A 25,840-nucleotide genomic window follows, 5' to 3' on the forward strand; every position below is an offset into this window, starting at 1 on the left:
GGGGCCTGAGTGGCAAAAAACTACTTCCTTGGCAGCCCATTCATCCAAACAGAAAAGTCCTGTCTGATTGCATTAAACAATGGTGAACTCACCAACATTGCAGCTGTACGAAAAGCTTGAATTATCCTCTTTCTATCTGCAAAGTTTTTGTTTCATAAAAATCCACCATAGAAACGTTATGAGCTACTTTCTGTCAAGAAATGTCCTGCATTTGAGTGTCAGAGTTTGGAAGTGCTTGTTTTCAACAACACAACATTTTGCTGCCTCCTGCATTATGTCTTTATGTGACATTTAGAAACAGGTGGTACGCAGGACGGTTGAGTGATTTCCAACGAGCGCTCCCAAACCCCAACACTCCATGCTGCTCAATGTTTTGCCACTCAGTCTAGATGGGGGGGGGCGTGTCCTGATGGGAAAATCATTCCTGTGCATACTCTCTATACTAGTATAGAGAGTATGCACAGGAATGATTTTCCCATAGACTATAGAGTCTATAGTCTATCTATACGTACCATAGTTATATGAATTTTGCCACCACAGTGGCATGCGCCTGGATGGAACACTTGGCCAGCAGGCGCCCCTATGGAGTGCCTCTTGTGTGTACAGGGTTTGATGAGGTCAGATCAACATAAGGAAGGTCAGAACAGGAATAACGGGTGGGGACACTGGGGAGGATCAACATATGGAATGTCAGAACAGGTCAGCTCCATATATGGAGATCCAAGGTTTGAGGTCAGATGTAGAGTTGCTGGCTGGCTCCATATATGCAGATCTAGGTGATGATCTAGTCTTCTCCATGTATGGTTATCCAGGGTTAGATGAGGTCAGTGTCGTGATCTTCATGAATGGAGATGGCATGGTGGTGTGACATGTCACAAGGCGTGACCATATATAGTATGGAGGCGTGATGTCACAAGGCGTGACCACAAAGCGTGACCATATATGGAGGCGTGATATACTGTACTGTACATGACATGTCAGTGACGTCACAACAGTCACATGTAAATCAGGTGCTTTAGTTTCAGAGAAATACTTTTGCATAAGTATTAAGTACACAGAAATTATTAACTTACAAGACAAGAAACCCATTACTTGTGTAGTCTTGTCTTGTGTTGTGAATATAAACGCTTGTCGCTTACACACACTATCTCTTGAACATAACTACTACAGACAGTTACAGTAAAAGGCCTACTCTGATCTCCAGTGAAGTCTGAGATAAAACTGCACTACAGTTTAGCTGACCTCCAATCAACATTCTCCCCATAATCAGCCGTCCAATCAGGTCGCCCTTACGCGACGAGCACGCACGCCGGCGTCGCCCAATCAAAAGCGGCGCTACTTGCGGGCCCCGATCCCTCTCTTCAACCTTCTGCTTTCTGGAGGGGCACCTTCAAGCAGCTCCGCGGCGCACTGGCACTGGCTTTCTGACTTAATTCAACCACAGGAACCGACACCGACGCACGCACCATGTCCTTTCTGTCTCTCAGCCGGCTAGCGCCGAAACTCCTTAATTCAAAGGTAAGAGGACGCCCCGGAGGGGCTATTGTCACTTTATATTTGGCAACCCCTTGTCGCCGTGGAAGTTAGCTATATAGCTTAGCCGGGCTAAAGCCTCCCCGTTTTGCTTCGTCGTACGGCGGCGTCGCTTGACGGAAGATAGCCTGATCTACAAGCTCACGGGGCGTCGCTCCCGCGAAGCTCCGTGAGCTTGTAGATCAGGCCATTTTCGGGGTCTGACGAACGTTAGCTCACATGCTAGCTAATGTTAGCCCTGTCAAGCACATTGTGTGTCAGCAATATACGCCCCTGATTAAAGGGCTTATAGCTCTACAACAGCGAGAGCAGTTTATAGAATTTACCTTGTATTTATTGTATTTCTTCTTTTCTTTGGTGAAAGGCGACAGAGTTTAACTTGTACGGCTGTAATAGCGCTTGTCCAGGTTGTCTTACATTCGCTTGGTATTTGTTAGCCTGTCTGGCCGCTGGCATTGTCATAGTCTGGGTTTATGTCACTGACTGGTCTATCGTCGTGAATGATAACTCAACGTTGATAACTAAATGTCGTCCTGTGTGTATTGTTATGCAATGCTTGGGCTACAGTCTGTCATGTGCCATAGTCATAGAACTACTACTCCTGTCAAACAATAACGTTACCTAGCACCCACTCCCCTGCCTTGACCTTCACGTGGAAAAAAAGGATGGTGATAACGTTATCTCTCATTCTGTTAATTTGATGATAACGTACAATAATTCGTTTATGACCTGTTAATGTAATGGATTCATTTCCCAAATATTTTTGTTTCTTGCACGGCTGGGTTCATATCACCCATTAGAGACCAAATGCAAATGTTTCCCATAATAACATCTAGCTACATGTATACTGATCATAATTCAAAGGCTCATTAACGTCATCAACGTATTGACCCGTTTGGATCCTACTTGAGCAATAATGGAGGAATGAGTGAGCTTTCTTGGCCTGAATGCATGTAACTCAATGTCATACTCCAGTGACCCTAACCCAAGACTGCCTTAAACTCACATTCAAGACACTGATTTGAGCATCTCACCAGACTATGACTTTACTGTATGTATAGCCGCAATTTGCAACTCTATATAATATAACTATCTATAACTCTTTCTAATGGGTTGAATCTAGAGTTGCAATACCCTGGCCTCCATTGACTCCCCATTCATCCAATTTGCAACTGCGATCTGCTTGTATTAAACGATGTTAAACTCACCAACATTGCAGCTGTAGGGGAAGCTTTAATTATCCTCTTTCAAACTGCAAAGCTTTTGTTTAATAAAAATCCACCGTAGACTTGTTATGAGCTACTTTCTGTCAAGGAATTCTGTGCAGGACAGGTCATTCTTTTTCTAAGTGTCGAATTTTCACATAATAGAAAAGGCAGCAGCACGACCCATTAATAAAAACTAGTGATAATTAACTCCACGTAAAGAAAATATCACAGCATGGAATTTCTTGACAGAAAGTAGCTCATAACATGTCTTTGGTGGATCTTTATGAAACAAAAGCTTTGCAGTTTGAAAGAGGATGATAAGCTTGGCCTACAGCTGCAATGTTGGCAAGTTTAACCTTGTTTAATACAAGCAGATCGCAGATGCAAATTGGATGAATGGGGAGTCAATGGAGGGTATGGCAACTCTAGATTCATCCCATTATAAAAAATCTAGAGTTGCAAATTGCGGCTACTGTATGTAGTCAGAATCAGTGACTAAACACTTTGCTTCCCTGAACGCTTACATACGCTTGGTGTGTACATACCATATCAGTGCTCACTACTCAGAACGCTCATTCATTTTTATCCTTTCCCAGACTATCAACTGTAATCTGTTCAGAAGTATGTTGTATTTATTACCTAACGGCCCCATAGTCATTTAGTAAATGACCGTCAACTTGTGCCTCTCACCAGACTAAGACTTTACTGTATGTAGTTCAGCCTGTCAGAATCAGTGACTCAACACTTTGCTTCTTTGAAGTACGCTTACAGATGCCTGTTATGTACATGCCCCCCCCCCCTTATGTTGTATTTATTACCTAACGGCCCATAGTAAATGACCAAATCCGTTCTATTACCAAATAATATTTGGAAAATATCATGAGTTGAATGCCTAATGCTGAGTTCACACGGGCAGATGCAAAGATTCACAGCATATTTGTATCTTTATTTCTGAAGTTCATGCCAGCTCAACTTTTATGTAGCTGTTGCAGCAGCTACAAATGTCGGATGTATCTTCATGTTGCTGGCTTCCATGAAAATCAATGGTAGACTCAACTATCTTTGCATCTGCCCATGTGAACACTGAACACGGCATGAGATGAAGTATTGCAACAACAAAGACACGTGATTCACATATTTTGATCTTGAGGAAAATGTATAGTAGTGAAGAAGTATTTGTGATACTCGCACACCTTCCTTTCCCTTTTCTTGGTTTCCCTTTAGAAAAGTTGAGCTGATTTGATTGGAGTCGACTGCTTGCATTATGAAGCTGCAGGGTAGAAATGATAATTGGCACCCGCACCGCAACGGTTATACGTTGCCCCACAGAGACATACCGTGTCGGACGGTATATTTTCATATTTTTTTTCTTAATTTGGGGTTCATGGTGATGCCTTTGCCCTTCTGTGAGTGCCGTGCCGTAATCTCACCCTTACCCCGGTCCCATCACACAGGTGGTCAAGAGTGACCGGCGGTTACCCGTGCTCTATATTTAAAATCAGTATTACATAATCTCTTTCAGCTGTGTAGTAGACAATCTGTAACTACGATGACTGAAACCATGGCTTTGTTTTACTACAAAGGGCATAATCTACTCAACACTACTGTAGTCTACTTGCCAAATGTGATCTGCAGTCTGCACCTAGTGGGAGAAAAGACAGACGTCTTCCATGGCCCAGAAGCCACTCCTCTGTTCATTGACAGTGTCTCTAGTTTGACAGGGGAGTCATGTTTCAGTGGATTGGCAGCAGTAGTCTCAATTGCAGGTTCCTCCCATTTTGCTTTTGACATCATTCCTGGATGCCAGTCAAGTTATTTTGTAGCAGATGCCAACCTCATCCTCATCCTTTTATCGCTGAAGTAATTTGGGTTAATAATAGTCATATGGCTTAATAATGGCTAGTTACAGTATCTTATTTTTTTGCCCAATCATCAATCTGTAGGACCGTACAACTGTAGTTGTACAGTGCAGGTAGATGACTACATGTCAAACTGTCTTTCTGTATTGTATGTGTCAACAGTATCCTGACACTTTGGCTTGAAACTTTGATCCCAGTACTATTTGAGCTACAGTAGGACTGTATTCTATTTTTATCACAAGCATCTGGTTTTGGTGTCATCTGTGACATAACATCTGCTATATGGATGACATCTATAAGCTGATACATTACTAATTAGTCTAACTTATTTAAAGAGTCAAGCCAATGATGCTGATTTTTTTTTTGTCAGGACGGTGCAAAGAGGCAGGAAACCAAGGGCAGAGAGAAAGGAGACGTGTAAGACAAGACAAGAGTTGGGTTCTAACTTGGGTCCTCATTCTCACAAGCAGCGTCATGTACTGTAGCCACCAGGCACCCCAGTCTATATTGTCTTATTTTCTGAATTTCAAAATTTGGGGAAATGCAAGCAAATTGTTGTGTGGTGAAATTGATGGTGAAGTCCATATTCAATTGTAGTTATTCATACAGTGTTTCATTCATTAAGTGACAGCAACGTTTTATTTTAGTCCAGGAATAAAGCCAAGGCCCTCATCCATATTTTGTGCTCCCTTGTGCTCTGTGCTGTGGATTGACACATTTGAATGTTTGCATTTAATTTAATCAGTTGAATCCATCTATTCAATAAAAGAATTACACTTCTCACTCCTGGAACTAGACTTTCCCTTTTACATTTTTATTCACTATAGATATTAGATAATCACCTAAGTCATTATAGCTGAATGAGATATGTTGGTGTTTCAGTTTAACTTAAGCCTTGTTCAGTAATTGTGCTTGGTACACATTACAACTAAGTCAGAGACTACCGGTATGTCAAATTTAAGGACTGCAGTTTCTGAATTTCGCTGCTCTTTCTGTCCTAAAGGGTGTCTAAACTAGGAATCTCAGGGTGAGTAATTTCATGAATCCCTCGTGACTTTTTCACCACGATTCCAACCTCTAGCTGTGAGAGTAGGGCTGCATGATTTTGATAATTCTGATTATTTTTGCTGAATTTGTTAATCACTTATTAATCACAATGATGGTGTTTGGTGGAAGGAACTTATTTTATGTGTTTTTAAATGGCTTTTGGTATTCATTCATACTCTCTGTGTCATATATTTTGTCAGATAGTATCAAATTGTATAACTATCTCCGCTAGGAGGGTGGAGTGTATTGCAATCATGGCGGTGTGTTATTCTCCACAGCTGAGCACTCAAACTACTGGACCGATACTAAACCGACTCTTTAAATAAGTTATAGTGCAGTCACAGTGCATGCTGACAGTGGGCCACAATTCCAGATATTTTTGGGAAAGGCGTCAAAAGGCACCCTGTGGCATTGAATGAGTTTTAATATTCACACGGCACTAGTCTGTCCAGGTCATGAGATAACGGGGATATACATCTCACCAAGCTATAGAGTGGAAGAAGCCAAACCGGTGCAAGCTGGTTTGGTGTAAGTTCGGATAATTCCAACCTTGGAGAATTTTGGGGCATTCTCCCTCACATTCTAGTACTTTAATCCCTTGTGTATAATTTTTCATTATTTTGTGAGTGATAATAAACTAACAAAGTCCATGATTGATACACCACATTTAGAAACAAATGTATGTTTTAGGGACATGCCTAAGTTTAAGAAGAACGTCCTCAGCTTAAAGGGTAAGACCACTTTTGTAGAATTGTGGGTTGTGTAGTTACCTTGCCATGATGTCATTTTAAATATGGACAAATACATTTAAAATAATTGCTCCAGTGATTAGAATAGAAATTGATAATTCAAAATATGCTCCTCATTGACTTACATGATGTACGTTGAAACAGCTCTCAAAGTCACTCTTTTAATACGTAAATAAACAAATTTGATTCAGACAATATAGAACATCACCAAAACTCATACTTTTTTTTTGGGTATTTTTTTCATAAAAATGTTAACTGAACTGGTTAACGCTATTTTCGTGCTCTGACACAGCCAGGCACAGAGTCAGACCCAGGGACACAGCCACACACAGCTGTCTATAGAAAAGTAACTTTGAGAGCTGTTTCAGCGTACCATGCAAGTCAATGAGCAGCATATTTTTTATATCAAATCCAAATGTATCAAATTTCTAATCATTGGAGCTTCTTGTCCACTTTTGGAGTTACATCATGGCAACTGGCAAGGTAGAAAAAAACAGCCCATACCTCTACAAAAGTGATCTTACCCTTTAAGCTTAGACATAAGATTTATGGGATTACAGTCTCAACTTAATGAAGTACAATAAAAACATGAGTATTTTATTTTCCTTCACATTCAACTCGGTCTGAGCTGCCATAAGCCAGAGAGAATGAAGGACTTAGTGGCTGACAATGGCAAATTATATATTTATTTTTGAATTCCACAATCACAGAACTTGCAAAGGCAGTGAAGGCCAGTGAGTCAACACATTGCATTTCACATTTCGACACATTGGCTGCATAATACTGATGTCGTCAAAGTCAAATATTGACCAGATGCTTTTTAAGACACTGTACATACAACAGCTGACAATCATCTCTCTGCTGTCCCTTCTGGCGAATTAGATACTACACTACAATCTTATTACAATGTTGCTGTTGAGACTCGAGAGTTGCAGTGCAGTTGAAGTTTGTGCAAGCCCATGATTGGTCTTAACATACCATGCACATTAAGCTTAGTTCGAGCTGTCTCAGAGAGAATAATGGACCATTGATTGATTGACAATAGGGGCGGCAGTGGCTCAGGGTTGGCTCCCTCAGAATTGGTGTCGAAGAGTCCTTGGACCTTGAGCAAGACTCTGAAGTCTGAACACCTAATTGCTCAGGATGAGCAGGTTGGTAGTGCCATTAGCACCACAGTTTTATACTGTGCTGCTCATCATTAAAGATCAGGTTTTCTTTTTTGGATCGGGCAAATTGCTGATCACCGATCATTTGGAATGAAAATCAGCAATTTACATAGGTGGCCGGTCGATCGGAGCATTATATCCGTTAACTTGCCCTCGCAAAAAGGTGACTGACTCTGTAATGAATGTACCTCTTTGAGTTTTTTAACACATCCCTGAAATTAGTTTCATAACTTTCATTCCTGTAACATTTTGACTTTGACATTAAATTGCTTCATTGGCCAGTGGGGTCAGATGCAAAGATACAGTCTACCTTTCAATGGAAGCAAGTGTCATGAAGGGTATCCGGAGAACTCGCCAGTTTACCAACTCTCTGCATCGAAAAATCTTTATCGTTACGCTAACATGCTCAGCTAGATAATGATAAAAACTGCAAAAGATTCAAAGCTACAAATTGGGTTCAACTTCCAGATACAAACTTAAAACTGTAAATGAAGGCTAGTCTGTACATGCTATGATGTGAGCTATTCCTAGTGTGAACATGAATGACTAAATTGCTTTTCAACAGGACATACTAATTATTCACAGATCTGTTTGACTATAGCCCTGTTTGACTTTTCACCTAGTTTGTTGAAAGTGGACACCAATAATAATGTGTTAATGTTCAGTTTCATGGCAGCATTGTATGGATCACGTATATTGAGCACCATCATTTCCCCATAATCATAGTGTTTGTCCAGGAAATGGTCCTGCTAACATGAGTAAATAAATTTGGCTTACTCTAGTGGCCTGACAGTCACCATGTCTACAGTTGAACCACTGTGGGATATGGGATGAAGTGGAATGAGCTACTGGGAGTAGCATCTGCTACAAACTGAAAATGCCACTGCAAATAGTATGGAGTCTGTACTCTGTAAAGGCCAAGCATCCCCATTTAACACTTTTGACATCTTGTAGAGTCAATTCCGTAAGAAGTCGCTACCAATCATATTAAAGTACAACTACTGTATCATAAAGGATGATTTGATAATGTACTATCTCGTTTGCAATGTCAATTTGTTTCATATTGCACCAGTGTTTTGGGGAACACTAGCTAAGCTCTATCTGGATAAATATTTACCATGATGTGCCTATGATGGAGGAGCATCTCTGAAGGCTATAAGGATGTTGTGACTCTGACAATCCAAGGTCGTTTAGAGATGTTCTTTTTAACTGTAGGCTATTAGCTTGAAATTACAACCGGTATCTTTGTTCTGTCCCTTTATTACCAAAGCTTTGAACTTGTTTTGTCTATATTTCAGAGTGCCACTGGTGTCCTTGTGGCTGCCAGACATGCCAGCGCAGCAACGAGTACTGTGAGTTCTTTGTCAGTCTTTTGTTTGTGCTTAATGTGAGATGGTAGAAATTATCATTTTAGTAAGGCACCCTTCCTTTCCCCCTCTCTTTTGACAAATATATTAACACAACACCCTGGGCCTTTCATTTGTTTAGAAAAAAATAAAATAAAGTAAAGCTTAAGCCAGCGATTAATATAAAGCTTATTTATTTAAGTGTGTGTGGTGTGTAAAAGAAGGGAATAAACGGGTGTAACAATTTCTATATTTGTCCAGAATCTGAAGGATGTTCTGTCAGACCTTATCCCCAAAGAACAGACCAGGATCAAGAACTTCAAACAGCAGTATGGCAAAACCAACATCGGCCAGATTACTGTTGACATGGTAACTTTTCTTTACTTTAACTTACTTTGGTGTTTGTTAAAGATCAATATATATGTCTATTGTCTACCCCTGTCTTGGACTGTCTTACCATTTACTGTCAGGTTTCAATACTCGGACCTTTCCTGAGTCACAATATGACGTTGCAATGTTGAGTGTGACTGGCTAACTGAGATGTTTTAGCTCCCAAACGAGAGAGAGCACGCACAGTCGCGCGAGCGCACACAGTGAGCTGATCCTTTTGCCACTTAAACTCTGGAATTGTTTTTGGTAAACTTCATGGCCATAGTCACGTGGATATTTTTAGTGGACCTACAGGCTACAGTACAGCATGCAATTATCTTTTGAGTGATTGGTGTCCCTCACTGCATACAATGCAGTTAAGCATGTGGGTACTGGCCTGGGTATGTTTTCTATTTTTGTTTCTTCATTGTACAGGTCTCAACATAGTGGTAGCAAGACAAATGAGCAATCTGAAAATATCTCTTGTGGATATTTCACATCAAACTATTTGGTCAGGACTCGATCTACAAGCTCACAATGCATCGCATCTTCATAGATCTATTTGTTTTAATATTTAAATTTGAAAACTTGTGAAATGGGACATTCTGCATAATGATACTTTGATACTTTAAGACATTGTTTTTCAATACATTTGTACTTTTACTATATAAATGTACATGTATTTACATTTCTACAGTATTTTTACATTGCAGTATTGATATGGTTAAGTAAAAGATGCCAGTACTTTTTCCACCACTGAAGCATTCTACTGTAGCCTAGATGGATTATAATTATTCTGTTTTAATTTGTAGGTCTATGGTGGGATGAGGGGAATGAAGGGTCTGGTGTATGAGACTTCAGTTCTGGATCCTGATGAGGTGTGTATAGCAATACTGAAAACTCACACAAGAAAATCACACATGCTATGTTTTCAGTCGCAAAAACTTTTTATTTTGAACACACCTCACCCCTGGGAGATAATAGGACTGTATACGCAGTAGGGACTTAGCTAAATTGCTCTTGGATTGATTATCTAGATTGCATTCTGTTGTTAGAGGTTGAAGAATAACTGCTTTTAGTGTCTGGCCTCATTCGTCACATGTCTTGCTGGTGTACTGCCACATGAAATGACCATGTGATCCGAGTGCTTTTCCTCTGTTCACATTGGCGTACAGGGAATCCGTTTCCGGGGCTACAGCATTCCAGAATGCCAAGAACTGTTGCCCAAAGGCCCAGGAGGTCAGGAGCCACTGCCCGAGGGCCTATTCTGGCTGCTTGTCACAGGGCAGGTGCCCACCGAGGAGCAGGTGAGAAGGCAACAATGGAGCTGCAAAAATCAGTATTTACTATGGTCATGGAAAGACCTTTAGCATAATAGGTGGTGGGATTACTCAATCATGGACATTCCACCAGCTGACCTGGTTATGTGTCTTGTCTGTGCTCTAGGTGAACTGGGTGTCAAAAGAATGGGCCAAGAGAGCAGCTCTCCCTTCTCACGTTGTCACCATGCTGGATAACTTCCCCACAAACCTGCACCCCATGTCTCAGTTCAGTGCCGCCATCACGGCTCTGAACAGTGAGAGCAGCTTTGCCCGGGCCTATTCCGAGGGTGTCAACAAGGCGAAGTACTGGGAGGTACAGAACCGATTCCATCTTGGATTTTTAATGCATTCCTTTGTAATGATTCAGTCTGTATTTGTTCTTTCTTGCTGGTTACACCCCTTTGCCATCTTTATTAAAGACGGGGAGTGACTGAGTAATAGTACCGGTAATTCATTTTCAATGAGAGGCGTGTGTTTATTTTGGACACTCAGAAGTTCAGGGGCAATTACGCAATTCATTATTATTACGCATTATTTTAATGGGCCGTGAAATTGCCACGCGTGTGCTCGTTTTGTGCACACGCCCGTGGACGACTAGACCTGATTGTGGTGAGATTTTCTTTTACGCTACTGCACCCTACCAGGCCTATCGCTGATCCAGTCCACAACGCCTGCGTCACTCGCTCACCGTCTGAAAGGACCGGTAATAAACAAAGCAGAATTTGTTATAGAAATCTTGTTATAAATTATTTCTAAACCTCCTGGTTCCCCTAGTTTGTCTATGAAGATTCCATGGATTTGATCGCCAAGTTGCCCTGCGTCGCCGCCAAGATCTACCGCAACCTGTACCGAGAAGGCAGCAGCATTGGAGCAATCGACTCCAACCTAGACTGGTCCCACAATTTCACCAACATGCTGGGTTACCCAGACGCCCAGTTCACTGAGCTCATGAGACTCTACCTCACCATCCACAGGTATGACACAAGTTCCTAACATGCAGTACCTCAGTTTGAGCAAGACGACAAGCAACATTGAATAGCTTGCAATACCCTCAATAAGTGAACCTGTTCTAACCAGCTCCATGTGTTGCGTAAGAAGGCCAGTGAGATTTTGCCTGCTTGAGAAATCATCCACTCTATTTTTGTGCCATTTGGTGGGCAGGGAACTGGAGAATGTTGAATTACAGGTTTTTCAGGCATCCTGGACCTGTGGGACCTGTCCCTTCAAGAGGTCCTTCACTAGTACTGATACAGTACAGAACATTATCACTATTCCGTTAATACTATGGCACTTGCACACCGTTTCCACAGTTTGAGATAGATTAATCTTCTTTTTTTTAATATATATATTTTTTATCCCACGATTTTGCAACCCACCTTTCACCCCCGTGCCAATCATCTACTGTGATCCTGGGCTCTACACACCCTCCGCCAACCTGGGGAGAGCAACGGACTTAACTACAATTTACAATTTACAATTTAGGCATTTAGCAGACGCTCTTAATCCAGAGCGACTTACATTAAGCAAGAACAAAAAGCATGGGAATACATCACATAAAGACATTTATCATGAAACATGCGTAAGCTAAGAAAGTAACAGTGGAATATCTATAATGAAACTATACATATAAGCTATACATCTATACTACTATGCTACACATATGTACTATGACGTGCTATGACTACATACAATGCACTTATGCTGTCTACATAACATGCTATAAGTCTGTATCAAATGCTATCTAAGTCTACAGAATTGCTATCTAAGGGGGTGGGGTAAGTGCTATGGGCCATGATGGAGTCTGAAAAGGTGGGTTTTCAGACTACGGCGGAAGATTGGGAGTGATGCTGCAGTTCTGACTGCAATGGGAAGTGCATTCCACAGTTTTGGAGCCAGAAGGGAGAAGAGTTTGGGACGTGTGGAGCGTTGTCCCGGCGTTTTTAGTGAGGGTACTTCCAGCTTCCCTGCGTTGGCTGATCTGAGTGAGCGGGAGGGTTTGTAGGGTTCGATCATACTTGCAAGATATGGGGGAGCCATACCTTTGGTTGCTTTGAATGCCAGCATCAGAGTTTTGTATTCTGTGCGGGCAGCGACCGGGAGCCAGTGGAGGGAGCGGAGCAGGGGGGAGACATGTGAGAATTTTGGCTGGTTGAAGACCAAGCGAGCTGCAGCATTTTGGATCAGCTGGAGAGGCTTAAGTGCACATGCTGGTAGGCCAGTAAGGAGGGAGTTACAGTAGTCAAGTTTTGACAAGACTGTTGTCTGGATTAGGAGCTGGGCTGATTCCTGGGTGAGGAACGGTCTAATTCGTCGTATGTTATAGAGTGTGAACCTACAGGATCGAGTGACAGCTGTGATGTGAGTTTTGAACGAGAGCTGACTGTCCAGGACAACACCAAGATTCCTGGCTGTTGGGACAGACGTTACCAGGGCGTTGTCTATGGAGATAGTTAGCTCCCGCATAGGGCAGGACTTAGCTGGGAAGAAGAGAAGCTCAGTCTTGTCTGGGTTCAGTTTGAGGTGGTTGGAGGACATCCACTGTGAGATGTCAGCCAGGCATGCAGTGATGCGCTCTTCCACCTGAGCTCCCTTCATGCCTGAGTGTCCAAGTTGCTCCTTTACACCTGACAGGGGGGAGTTTCCCTGGTTGGACGTAGCGCGTGGAAGGAACACGTTATTCCAACCAGTTCCTTTCCCCTCCATCAGGCGCCCCGGCTGGCCAGGGGGAGGCAGTTTAGAGACCAGGATTACTGCATGAGATAGATTAATCTTAAATGGTGTATCTTCAGCCTGATGGGGCTTTGAAGCGAGTGAAATACAGAGGGAGGCACCCAGTGTTTCCCCTAGGAAGAAGTTGTAACGGCGGCACTGAATCTTGCTCACAACTCGTATAGTAATAATTTTCATCAAAATTAAGCAGTGGCGCTCACGGATCTGGAGCGGTGGCACGCCTCCGTGGACCTTAACCCATTCTGACCGGGAACCCCTTTTGGTGTTAGCATCATGTTATGCTTTAGCTATTGAAAAATAGCAGATCTACAAGCTCATAGCGCGCCACCGAGTGGCGCGCTACGAGCTTGTAGGTCTGCTATTTTTGAAAAATCGAAGAACTACTGACATTTTTAGAATCTGATCTCAGGTCAGAATGGGTTAATCAGACCAGTGTGTGTCCAGTGGAAACCTCGTATGAATCTGATCTCAGGTCAGAATGGGTTAAAAGAGATTTTTTTTTAAAGACCCACCTTTTCAGACAGTCCTATGTAACATAGTCCTGTATGGATTTCTTGATTTTCACCAGTGCCGATTGTTCTGTTTTCTGTCTCCTTGCTTTATTGTTTTTTTTATTGACATGTTTTGATTTTATTGCTGTGAAGCACTTTGACTCTTGTCCGTAAAAGGTGTTCTATAAATAAAATGTACTTACTTACTTATCAGCTGTTAAATGCATATAGTATATACAGTAGCGAATGCAGGAATTTGCAGAAAGCAACAAGAACACATTGAAATGTTAAAGACAATATAAATACATAAGGTGTCTTTGCACTGACAGTATGCAGCATTACAGATAAGGCGAACATGACGCCAGCACAAATTTGTGACATTGACAGTATTAACAGCAAAATCAAATGGTGTTCTGTGTTCACGCTTAGTGTTGAGACGGTGGGGCTTTCGCTTGAAAATCTCTACAAAAATCACAACTGTGCATATAGGGGAAACATGGCACAGCTGGTGGGACATTTGCTTCAAGAACCTACAGTGTATGTATTCAGACAGTAGTTGCTCATCTCAGCCCCTCTTCATCTACTATTCTACTCCACCACAACATCAGACTTCCCGCCTCAAGGTTGCTTGCCTGGTATGTTAGGAACTTACATGAACTTTGAAGGAAACACATTTCCACCTCAGTGGTTTGACTGCAAACGGGGAGGGAATACAACTGTAAGAGCATATATTGAATGATACTCTAGGAGGGTGTAAGGCCACATTAGTACTACTTGACACTTTCTGAATCGGTGAACAAAACCAACAATGCACCCTTCAGACACAGTCGGCTTGCCAGGAGGCTTGGCTGCAAGCCCAGCCCCACATCAGTGAGCCATAGATGACAGGTTGACTAAACACTGACCTCTAGTGCCCATATGTATGTGGTACTATAATAAAGTTCAATGTTGGGTTGCTCTGAAAACAATGTATTTTGTTCTGAATACATATGGAGATTTGTTTAGGGATTTGTGTTGCCTTAACCAACCTCTAATCCCCTGTCTCAGTGACCATGAGGGAGGCAATGTCAGTGCCCACACAAGCCACCTGGTAGGCAGTGCCCTGTCTGACCCCTACCTGTCCTTCAGTGCAGCTATGAATGGCCTGGCCGGTCCGCTGCATGGTCTTGCCAATCAGGTTAGTTCTAAAAAAACTGTTTTGGAAAATTCCTTTACACCCAAACTATGGGTGTAAAAAACAGTTTAGTCAATCGGCACAATGTCTTAACTTTGCTCTGATGTGGAATCCCTTCTGCATCCTGCAGGAGGTGCTGGTGTGGCTGACAGCTCTGCAGAAAGAGCTCGGTGGAGAGGTGTCTGATGAGAAGATGAGGGATTACATCTGGAACACACTCAAGTCTGGCAGGGTAAAGTATCAGATTCTACTATGAAACATTACAGCCTCGTCATAATTCGTGTCTCACTATGAACCTATGTAATGGAGGACCATCTTAGGTGTCTCGTACCTCTGGAAAAACAAATGGTTATAGGCGCCGTCATGAAATGTTGTTTACTCTTTGATTTGTTGGGAAAGACGCTCTTGTTACCACGGAGATGCATGAGACATTACATACTTTGACACTTTGGCACCGAGTGCACTGAATAAACGAACGACAAGAGAGCACACCAGTGCGTTCAGGGCGCATTTCCGAACGCACCCTAAGCTTCATAATGGGACGTATCTGTTACCCTGTTTTGGTTTATGTAGAATACCCTGCTATCACAGCCAATATGATTTGTGCTCCATTCCCCCCCCCCCCCCCCCCATCTATCTGACGCAGGTTGTGCCAGGCTACGGCCATGCTGTCTTAAGGAAGACTGACCCACGTTACACCTGTCAGCGGGAGTTTGCCCTGAAGCACCTGCCCAACGACCCCCTGTTCAAGATGGTGGCTCAGCTCTATAAGATTGTTCCCAATGTCCTGCTGGAGCAAGGCAAGGCAAAGAACCCTTGGCCCAACGTGGATGCCCACAGTGGAGTACTGCTGCAGGTGAGAACTGGTGGTGCTGAGACTTAATGGATCAATTAAACAAGCTAGCTGTTTATTTTTATACTTTTTTAGGAAAAGGATTTTCTTCTCATCCTGACCTGCCCATCTCTCTGTCCCTGTCTATGCAGTACTATGGAATGTCTGAGATGAATTACTACACTGTGCTGTTTGGCGTCTCCCGAGCCCTGGGTGTGCTCGCCCAGTTGGTGTGGAGCAGAGCCCTGGGATTCCCCTTGGAGCGTCCCAAGTCCATGAGCACTGATGGATTGATGGGGTTGGTGGGGGTTAAGTCAGGTTGAAGAACAGGTCGATGGGTGTGGGGGGTTAGTGTAAAGGGAGATAAGGAAGAAGCATCACACATCAGACAAAAGATGACCCCTGTCCTTCCCAACCCCAGGGAAATGGGATTCAAAGAGACAGTACGCTTTTAATCTCAATTTAAAAAGGGCCTTTCAAACATTCATGCTGGTGGTGTTAAAGTTTGTTGGTTTCACATAGTTTTCCACAATGCGCCTCCTAACTATGGCCATACACACTTTAACCCCAATAGGCTTAGGCTCACTCAATGTACTATGAAAAGGTCAGACATTATTACTAAGATTTGTTCCTGATGTTCAGTGTAGTGTCTTCTCTTTGGGCACTGGATGGAAAATACAAATTGGAGGCAGCAATGGCATTCAAAGGGAATCTGGGGGGGGAGGGGGGGCGGTGAATGACACTTCAATTGTATCATCAAGTTAAAAGCTACAGAACAAGTTACTAATCATCTGACTCAGACTGTTGCTGCTTTTGGCTCATACTGTGGTTTTTCTGTCTTGTAGATTATTCCCCACAAATCTATTTATTTTTTATGTAAAACTGATAACATAGGTTCTTCTATGCAATTTCCCCAGACATTATCTCACCCAGTGCATCACTCCCAGTATGAACACTCCATTTTAGGTCTCCCCACTTAACAATTTACCCATTCAGCATAATTAAAATAAGTTAAAAGATACTGCCCCTTTAAATCTTTGCTCTATCCTGCTTCTCTCCGACTTTACTGTATAATTATTTTTTCATGACTTATCACCTCTATGATCAAAATGACTTTCCTTTAAAAATAGAAACAATTTCCCCTACTCTTCTCAGTTTACCTGTTCAAATCTTCAGTGGGTCACGACCTCAATGGGTGCTCCAAAAAGCCATCAGAATAAGCATAACTGTACAGCAACAGAATGTTAGAGGGATGATATAATTTGCTAACAGTGAAGGCTTAAGAGCAAGCTTGAATAAAAGTTCGCAGCCCGGAGCCTATCTTATTTGTTGAGGTCCCGTCTTATTTTGGTGTGTGGTTATTTAATCTCCAGACGAAAGCGCTTCAGTTATCAACTACTACTCCAAAATGAGCACTTGATAAATTGGATTCCCTAATTTGTATCAGTAGTACCCAGTTGATTTAGTGTGACTTTTATGGAGGATTTGGGTGTTTAAATATGTATAAACCTATACTGTAGTCTTTGGTGGGAACTCATTTTGTGGTTTTATTTATACTTTGTGTACATAGGTATATATATGTAAGTATAGCTTGAATGTATGAGCGCTACTCAAACCAGTTGCTTGTATAACCAAACACAATAATTACCTAGATTAAACCATCTGTGTAATGTCCAGCCTCAGTTATCACTGGGAAATGTTAAATTTTTTGCTGTTTTGAAAACAATGAACAAACCTATATTGCAGCTATCTTGTATATATAGTGATTTCTTGCCTAGCGCTGGCCTTAGCTGGTGCTGTTTATTGCAGGTGTTTAATTTGAATGTTTCAAGCTTGCTCTTACTAAGCCTGCATTATCCTTAGTTGCGTGCGCGTGTTAAGCACCAGAAATGGCATGTACAAGCTTGCGTGTTGTGAACTTGTAGATCAGCTATTTTCAGCCTGAGACATCCGCGCGCAACAAAGTATAAATTGAGCCCTACATCTGTAGCCGCTTCACCCATGCTGTAGCTCCCTGCTTTGTCCACACTCCATTTTGTGTAGTTTAAGCTGAACCGTTCATCCTGCCGCAATTCAAATTTCTTTTCCATGTTAAGTTGGTAAATCTTTTGCATCACCATGCCTTGCTTCCTTCTCCCTAGCAGCTTTATTGGTTCTGTGTTTATAATCTGTTACTGTTCCATGTGGTTGGGCTTTAGAATAGTTATTTTGATCATAGAGTATAAAGGTTCTACTGTAGGCCTACATGATAGCTGAGGGAATTTGTTGCAGATGGATTCATCAGAAGGAAGGAGGAAAAAAAAACATTGGGACTGGGACTGGATGGTTCAAATGTGCAAGAAGTTCTTGACGGAGGAAATACAGGAAAACATAAACAAGGAAAAATAAAAGTTTTTATTAACGGTACACGCATCGTCTCATTTTCTTCAAGGTATAGAAAAGTCGACATTGTCTAAAAGTCGATGCCAGGTGTGATACCTGCAACACAACTACACGCAGAAAATACATAGTTTGTCATTAGGTCTGTATAGAGACCAACTTATATTGGGTGTAAATACTGTGAAGTGGAAAAAGGCAGCACGAGCAGTGCTGCACATTTTTACCCTTGAAAATAAGTTATTTCAGGCACGCGACACAGTCGTGTGACGAAGTACAAATTTAGCTTTGGATAAAGTTACAACCCCAGAAGACATGACCTGTGTTACATGAGCTCACTCACTGGCTGTGAACCCTATTTGAAGCCATTTGTTTGAGCACACAGATTTGAACAATTTAGTGGGGTGCAGGGCACTATAGTCACACAATGGCGTCACCTGTACCATTTTGGTACTAGTCTGAGATAGTAACCACTTCCACAATTTCATCAGCTACTGTACATTGTGCAATTGTTTTTACATTTACCTTTAAACTCTCCACAAACAAAAGAGCGGAGACCTGAATTTTATGTCAATTGGCATGATCAAATGGGAAGATGGCCCAAGTACCGGCCTGTCCCATGTGATGTTATTAATATCTGGCCCACATACCATTACCCCACTCTGGTTTCTTGTGCTTCGGCTGCCCTTGGAAAGGGTTGCATCTCCCACTATCTGGTAACCCACAAGTGTCTCCCATTGATGCAATTATTGCATGTGATATTGCAGATACTGACAGTGTTCCTTCAATAAGTAAGTAGCCTTGCCAAGCCATGAGGCCCATGGGGCAGGAGCCTATCTCCTGTTTCTGTAGCGTGAGGCAGCTTGATGTACAAGTACACCCCCTGGACATGACGCTAGTATATTGCAGGGACTTACCCCCAATCCAACCCTTGATGCTGAGTGTCAAGCAGGGAGGCACTGGGTCCCATTTTTAGAGTCTTTGGGTATGACCCGGCCGGGGATCGAACCCCGACCTCACAGTCTCAGGGCGGACACTCTATTCACAAGGCCACTGAGCTGGTCCTTCAATAAGTAGTTCTTACAAATTGTGTGTACAATTTGGCTAATTTTACATTAATGATGCATTCAAACATGTGCACAGAAATAATCATTTACATAGAGGCTCACACATGCATTTTACATGTTTATTTAAATGTGATTCTGAATAAATATTAATTGTATTATGAAGTGATTACATTATTGTACTTTCTGTGCTGAGTGATCATGATGTCTTCATCCTTCCTAGTTGGATTATAAATGCTCAATGATATGTATTAGGATGTGTATGATATAATGTATAAAGATATGTATGGACTTGCCTTGGATTTACATTTTGGCACATGAAAAACCTGCTACAATGGCAAAATGTTTTGCAGGGAAATGCATACATACACCATTCAAGCATTATTGCAAAAATTACCAAGCCAAACTTTTCAATCATATGCTTTTATATTGTAGAACAGACTTAAACATTTTATTGTACAATATGTTCAATTTAAATAACAGCATACAAGCCTTGAGTAAATCTTAACATTTCACTCAGATTGAGATAGTGATTCACAGAAAGTGCCACTCCCATAGTTGTAATACACCATATTGTACATGCACTTATAAAAATACACTGCCCCTTCATTTGTGTAGCCTTGAACATACAGAACATGAGCTCGGTTCTGCTAGTCAGGCTTGGAGTAATGGCTTAGTTATCCTTTGTCGCATAACTATGTTGCTCACATTGTTTTACTTGTAAATCAGTTCCAGCGAGCACAAGGTCCTACAACCAAGTATAAATTAGGCTCATATCATACAACGAATCCGCCATTATGAGGAAGACCATAGGTAAACCTCTTTCGTTGTCCTTTACCTTATGTCCTCAGAAATGTCAAATACAATTACTCCCTTTTGTAGTATAAAGAAATGTAGTATTAAGAAGCAGTCACACAATACTTAAGGTGGCGTTTGATTTGTTTTTGTTAGAACAAATGAGAGATAGCTCTATGTATCCAATCTCCTGCACTATACAGAAAATACTTTTTCATGTCAGGATACCAATTTCATCCAATCAGAAGAGAGAACTCATGGAGGATACATGGACATTGGAGACTAGCGGAGGCTGAACACTCTTTATCGTTGAGCTTAAACTTTTTAACAATACACTTTGTTTTAACCAAATCATTTACAGCACCATTCAAATAAATATGTTCACCTCTACTCAATTACATTCATGCTTCATAAATAAATCAAGTTGCATAACAATTCAAAAACAAAAATTAAGCCCAAAAACCCTTTGGGGTAGGCTATTTGTGATTAATATTTTATTTTACAGCCCATAATGTATACCAGCCACAGTCAGTGTGCATAATAAAGGGAAGGTTCCTTTCAGAATCTCTTACTACAGTACAGATTGAGAATACAGTACAGGAACCAAATGATTACTAGAACACAGTGATGCATTTAGATGAATTTGAATTACTGTATCCAATTTAAAGGAAGACCGTTTTCCAGAGAATGAGAAATTAACTACAACAACTTTAACCACTCGAACCCCAGAACCATATTCTGGGGGAACATTAACCAAAAATTAACAGATCTAGGTGTCACGATGCGACCAATTGTGAGCTTGTAGATTGGCTATTTTGGCGAAGATTTTTGGTGTAGACTAGAGGGATAAAGCGTTAGTACAGAGCCAACTCAGGTCCAGTTTACTAAGTATATAGGGTCAAGTTTATCTACATACACAGGTAAGCACTGTTAAGAAGTCCCATTTTATTTTCGAAATACACCACCACTATGTCCATTACATACCAGGTGGTTTACAATTGTTTGAAAATAATTCCAGTGACGATTGTTACACTACTAGATTATAGTTTCAACGATAGATAATAATGTGCTGGGCTGTAAAATAAGACATTACTGCAATCAGACCACGTCTCAATATCCAAAGCCGTCTTCACAGCCTAATGCAGTCAAATTAAAGCTTACTTTTAGGTCAATTGAAGCACAATTGCAACCTATTAAATTGAAAATGACCCCCTTTCCCTCTGCAAAAAGCAACACTTGAATAATATTCTCACAGCACACGGTGGGTGGGATGGAAGGAGAATTGTCATTTTTGGCACATATAATGTGTATATCCGGTAAACCAAATAAGTAATTTAATCCCAGCACCAATGCTGCATAACTTGAATGGATGGATACATGGATAAAATGATTTTCCTTTTTACCAGTTTGCATTGACTCCATTGCCAATGAGACAATATATTAAAACTACCACTTAAAAATCTAATAAATTCAGACATTCTATTCTAATGTTTTTGAGTGGTGCAACCACTCCTACAACCAGCAATATCCGTGTTCACCAATGGGTACTGCCACACTATCTAAAGAGCCGCGGACGTTCTCGGCTGTCCGCAGATTCTTTTTCCGGGTTTTTAGACAGCTGGTGGATGGAAAAGAAGCTCCACTTCCGCGGATGACGCAGAGGTGGAGCTTCTTTTCCATCCACCAGCTGTCTAAAAACTCGGAAAAGAAGCTGCGGACAGCTTCTTCTGTCCGCAGCGCAAAACCGTTTTGCGCTTAGGTCTGGAAACGGGGTATGTGTGTGTTGGTTAATGAGCACGAGTATGACTATTAGTACCAGTAGGGGCGCTGTTGTGCCAGAAACGGAGAGAGAGCGAGAGTGCTGCACTGTTGCCTGCTAATGAGAGAGAGAGGGGGGGTTGGTTGCACCACTCAGTTCACAGTGCACACAGGTGTGATTCTTTTTATAAGTGACGGCCAGTACTGAACCAAAACAGAAAATGTGAGTTGACAACCTAAACTGATAAGCGATTGGCATGTAAATCCCTTACAATGGCATGTTGAATAGTAAATCCTTGAACCTAGTCACCGGCCAAACACCCATCTCTATCAGCACAAAGCTTTAAAAGGGTCACCGTGCCTATTGTCAAATAAAATTTTGTACACTACCACTGTACTGTCCATTCATCAGATCAACAATAGATAACTCACTGCCATTGGAATTATGATGTTCTATGATGCCATATGTTTAACATAAACAAAAGGTTCCTCTTCCAAAGATGGTCCCTGGAGTGGAGGTAGCTGGAAACTATACAGACTGAAAGGAAGGGGAGTATCAACAATTCGCTATGTTACGTGATATATATATATGGCTGATGCAAAAATAAGCGTAACCATAGTTATCCTCCGCATAATGCTCACGTTTGGGTTGTCCTACTGTGCGTCTTCATTTTTATGACGTTCTTCTGTGGCATCCAGGTGGTGATGGTGGAGAGTTGAATGTGAGGAGGGGCCGTCTGAGCAGCGGAGTCATGCAGACAAAATGTGTACGAGGGGGATAGCGGTCGGTATGATGTAAGGCTAGAGGAGGACATGCAGTGGCAACCCTCACGTATGGTGCGCCTCATGAAACATCAACTCCCGTGGGATACTAGTCTCTGTGCCGTAAAGCTTGCCGGCTCGTTGATGGAAGGCAGCGACATTTGTCTGTACCACCATGTCAAAGAAGGCAGTGGCTAACTGGGCGTGGATCAAAGAGCGGAACTCGAAGGAGATCTGTTTAAGATAGGACAGAATTCATCGAACAGAATCAATATTTAGTATAAAATGACAGAAGGGAGATTCTTGTAAACCGAGGACAAATAACAGACAGAGATACTTCAAGCAAGCACAATTAATCTAGCCTACTCACAGAAAAGTCCACAGTGCAAGTCCGCGGATAGCCAGGAATGCCAGGGCTGAAGCGCCATATCGTCTCCAGGTGATTGAAGAGTTTTCCATCCGTACATACTGCCTGAATACACCAAAAGCACAAACTCTTAATACTGCATTATGTCATTGAGAAATTCTGTATTACCAGAACACAACACACATGAGGTATTCATTCACAGATACTAACAATGACACTTACTTTGACTAGATGGGGCCGGACACTAGTGATCATAGATGTGTATTTTTCTACCACTGGTGGGAAACCAACTTCAAGGCTTGCTTTGGAGTGGCCTGTTCTTCTCATGGTGGTCGTAGACTTCTTGCACCATGGCACAAAGAGCTTGTAATCATCCACATTGTTCACCACATCATACATCTCCTGCATGGAGTACCTATCACAGTCAATATAGAGAGGTGCAGAACAGTAAGACTCGGTATATTCTTAATGTTATTTCAAGAACAGCAGCTGTTATAGACCTGCACTGTGGCAATTACCCAAGTATCCTACGCTCCGAATACCCCTTCCTTTTGTTGGTGAAGCCCATAAAGCTTCTGCTTTGAGGAGCAGATGTCATCGTGTCCCAGTCCTGAAGGCAAAGCACTCTGGGAGTTCTGGTCATCAGAACGCCACATGACGACAAGTGTCTAAAGTGAACAGGAAAAGTCAAATACACCATGTTCTGGAACCAGTACCACACCATCCCCATGACAAAAAAAAACAACCCATTACATTCCAGCTCCCTTAACCTCAGTCAAAGGCATAGACAACATACAGGTCCAGCAGGGAATAGAAGGTCCCTGGCTGTTTCAAAGCATGCTGGTATTTTCTGAGTAACAGCCAGTTGTATACTACTGTATGTGTGAATGGCATGTAATGTGACACCCTCTCATATGCTACTAGTACTTCCACCACTTAAGAGTTTCTTATGGCCTCCGGAAGGGGCCATAAGAGGCTCACACGACGCTAATAATGGCTGCCCAACACGTCTATAGACGCTATAATATATAAGAAGCAGGGCCACCCTACAATTCCTTTGCAGTTCAACTGGAGACTGTGTAATAAATCAGGGTGCTCACACTTTTTCGACTTGAGAGCTATTTTGACCAGCTCAAGAAGATCTGACCAAAATAATTATTATCCCCTTGCTTGAAATAGTTACATAAGACACACTTGGAACAGGAAATGGATTTTAGGTTTTCTTGTATATAACTTTGTAATGCTAGTGAATAACCGGTTAATCGATCGATAATCTTGTCAAAACGTATCAATTAACTATTAATGCGTTAATCGATAATTCACATCCCTAAATGCTACTGACGTTTGTGTGCAACACTCTTGAAAACAATGTAACCGAAAGAAAATCGACTTTATTAGGAAAAACAGTTACTAATAAACAATATGGAGCTGGGTGTGGGCTTCTCTGAGGTACATTCCATAGGCTTGGGGCAGCAAAAGAAAAGTCCTACCACCCCAGGTATGGCACATGGTGTTGGGGACCTCCAGGAGGTTGGTTGGCGTTACCGAGAAGACCAGCATCTACCGTTGCAGTCACAAATCACAATTAATTTAGTGTTTCTCTGAGAAGACTCACCTGATGTTTTGTCTCAAGTGTTCTCTGGTACACACTGGCCGACTGCATCGAGGGCTACCCACTGTGGCAATCTCCAGAAACTCGCTTAATGTCCTCACACCCATCGGTAACCGCCTGGCACTGGTCGAGACTGCCATCAAAACCACCACAGGTTCCGGTCTTCAGGAAGACCAGGTTGTGGGATACCAGGGTCTATGAAACAAAATATAACATTAACTAAGTGACATAACGGTCAGAAACAGTTGAAGTTAAACTAGTTGACATACAATAACAGATTAAGTTAAACTACTAGTTGCCATACACTGATAGTTTAAATTAAACTAGGTGACATATGGTAACAACAGTTTAAGTGAAACTAGATGGCATGGCATAATGGCATAAAGTAATAGACTATATGACATTGGCACAGATTAAGTTAAACTAGGGTGACATTCAGTAAAGATCAAATTAAGCTATGAGACATAACACCCAACAGTTTAAGTCGAACTAGGTGACATTCAGTAAAGATCTAATTAAATTAGGAGACATTACAACTAACAGTTTAAGTCGAACTATAGGTGACATTCAGTAAAGATACAATGAAACTAGGAGACAGAAATAACAACTAGGTGGCATAGCAGCTGAAGTTAAATAAAAGTACAAGTTGACACACAGTAAAGTTTTAAGTTAAACTATGTGACTTACAGCAACAGTTTAAGATCAACTAAGGTGACCGACACTGGTGACCGACATGAACAGATTACGTTAAGCTACATTGACATGCACTAGTAAATTAGATGACATACAGTAACAGATGACAGTCCAACGTAACGCCGCCCGCGGTGACCCTTCTACCCGCTAGCTGCTGCTAACGTTTAGATTCCAAAACAACAATTCCAACAAACGCGACCTGTCGGGCCGCGACGCGTCCTGTTAAGTTGCCGAATCCCTTATTTCATTCCATTGCTGTAAAAAAGGATTAGGTCGAATGTACGATATCTGCATTACGTCTTGAGTGTTCGCCAAGTCTGTAACAAGTCGACCTTCGGCTAAAAAAAAACACCGGGCGGCGGTGACGGTGAGCCGAGCCAGCCAGCCAGGCTACAATGGTTCCTTTCTCCAAACGATGGTTATTTGGTTTGTTCCTAACATGTCTACTATGCTGCCCCTACTGTGTGGGAGGATTCGAAATATATATTACATAAAACAAAAAAATATCTTAATAAATCTTTGAATTGGTTAAAATCAGATTTGTGGCTGTGGGATGTGTCACTTTTAGGCCAAGACACTAATAAGAT

The 25,840-nt window shown here is 41.8% G+C and overlaps 2 protein-coding genes across 4 annotated transcripts; one reads left to right on the forward strand and one right to left on the reverse strand.

The window, feature by feature from the left end:
• Nucleotides 1-1,360: 1,360 nt before the first annotated feature.
• On the forward strand, nucleotides 1,361-18,232 carry cs (citrate synthase). Its single transcript, XM_080762842.1, has 11 exons — nucleotides 1,361-1,518; nucleotides 8,861-8,914; nucleotides 9,170-9,277; nucleotides 10,090-10,155; nucleotides 10,453-10,584; nucleotides 10,724-10,912; nucleotides 11,374-11,573; nucleotides 14,868-14,997; nucleotides 15,125-15,226; nucleotides 15,641-15,850; nucleotides 15,979-18,232. Exons 1-11 carry the CDS (start codon nucleotides 1,468-1,470, stop codon nucleotides 16,147-16,149), a joined length of 1,413 nt encoding a protein of 470 aa, XP_080618968.1. The 5' UTR covers nucleotides 1,361-1,467; the 3' UTR covers nucleotides 16,150-18,232.
• Nucleotides 18,233-18,361: 129 nt separating this feature from the next.
• coq10a (coenzyme Q10A) lies at nucleotides 18,362-25,633 on the reverse strand. 3 transcript variants are annotated; one of them, XR_013964000.1, is made up of 7 exons: nucleotides 25,349-25,633; nucleotides 24,564-24,755; nucleotides 23,467-23,616; nucleotides 23,171-23,363; nucleotides 22,952-23,053; nucleotides 21,860-22,815; nucleotides 18,362-21,616 (listed from the first exon to the last, which is right to left on the reverse strand). XR_013964000.1 is itself a non-coding variant. In XM_080762843.1 (6 exons), the coding sequence occupies exons 2-6, from the start codon at nucleotides 24,698-24,700 to the stop codon at nucleotides 22,648-22,650; spliced, it is 750 nt and encodes a 249-aa protein (XP_080618969.1). In that variant the 5' UTR covers nucleotides 24,701-24,755; nucleotides 25,349-25,633; the 3' UTR covers nucleotides 21,754-22,647. The 3 variants fall into 3 exon arrangements, 1 of the variants encoding a protein (XP_080618969.1); XR_013964001.1 differs by lacking the exon at nucleotides 18,362-21,616 and having other exon boundaries at nucleotides 21,754-22,357; nucleotides 22,462-22,815; XM_080762843.1 differs by lacking the exon at nucleotides 18,362-21,616 and having other exon boundaries at nucleotides 21,754-22,815.
• Between the last annotated feature and the right edge of the window lie 207 nt (nucleotides 25,634-25,840).

Source organism: Protomyctophum bolini (genome assembly GCF_963924005.1).
Source record: "Protomyctophum bolini genome assembly, chromosome: 5".
NCBI lineage: Eukaryota > Metazoa > Chordata > Actinopteri > Myctophiformes > Myctophidae > Protomyctophum > Protomyctophum bolini.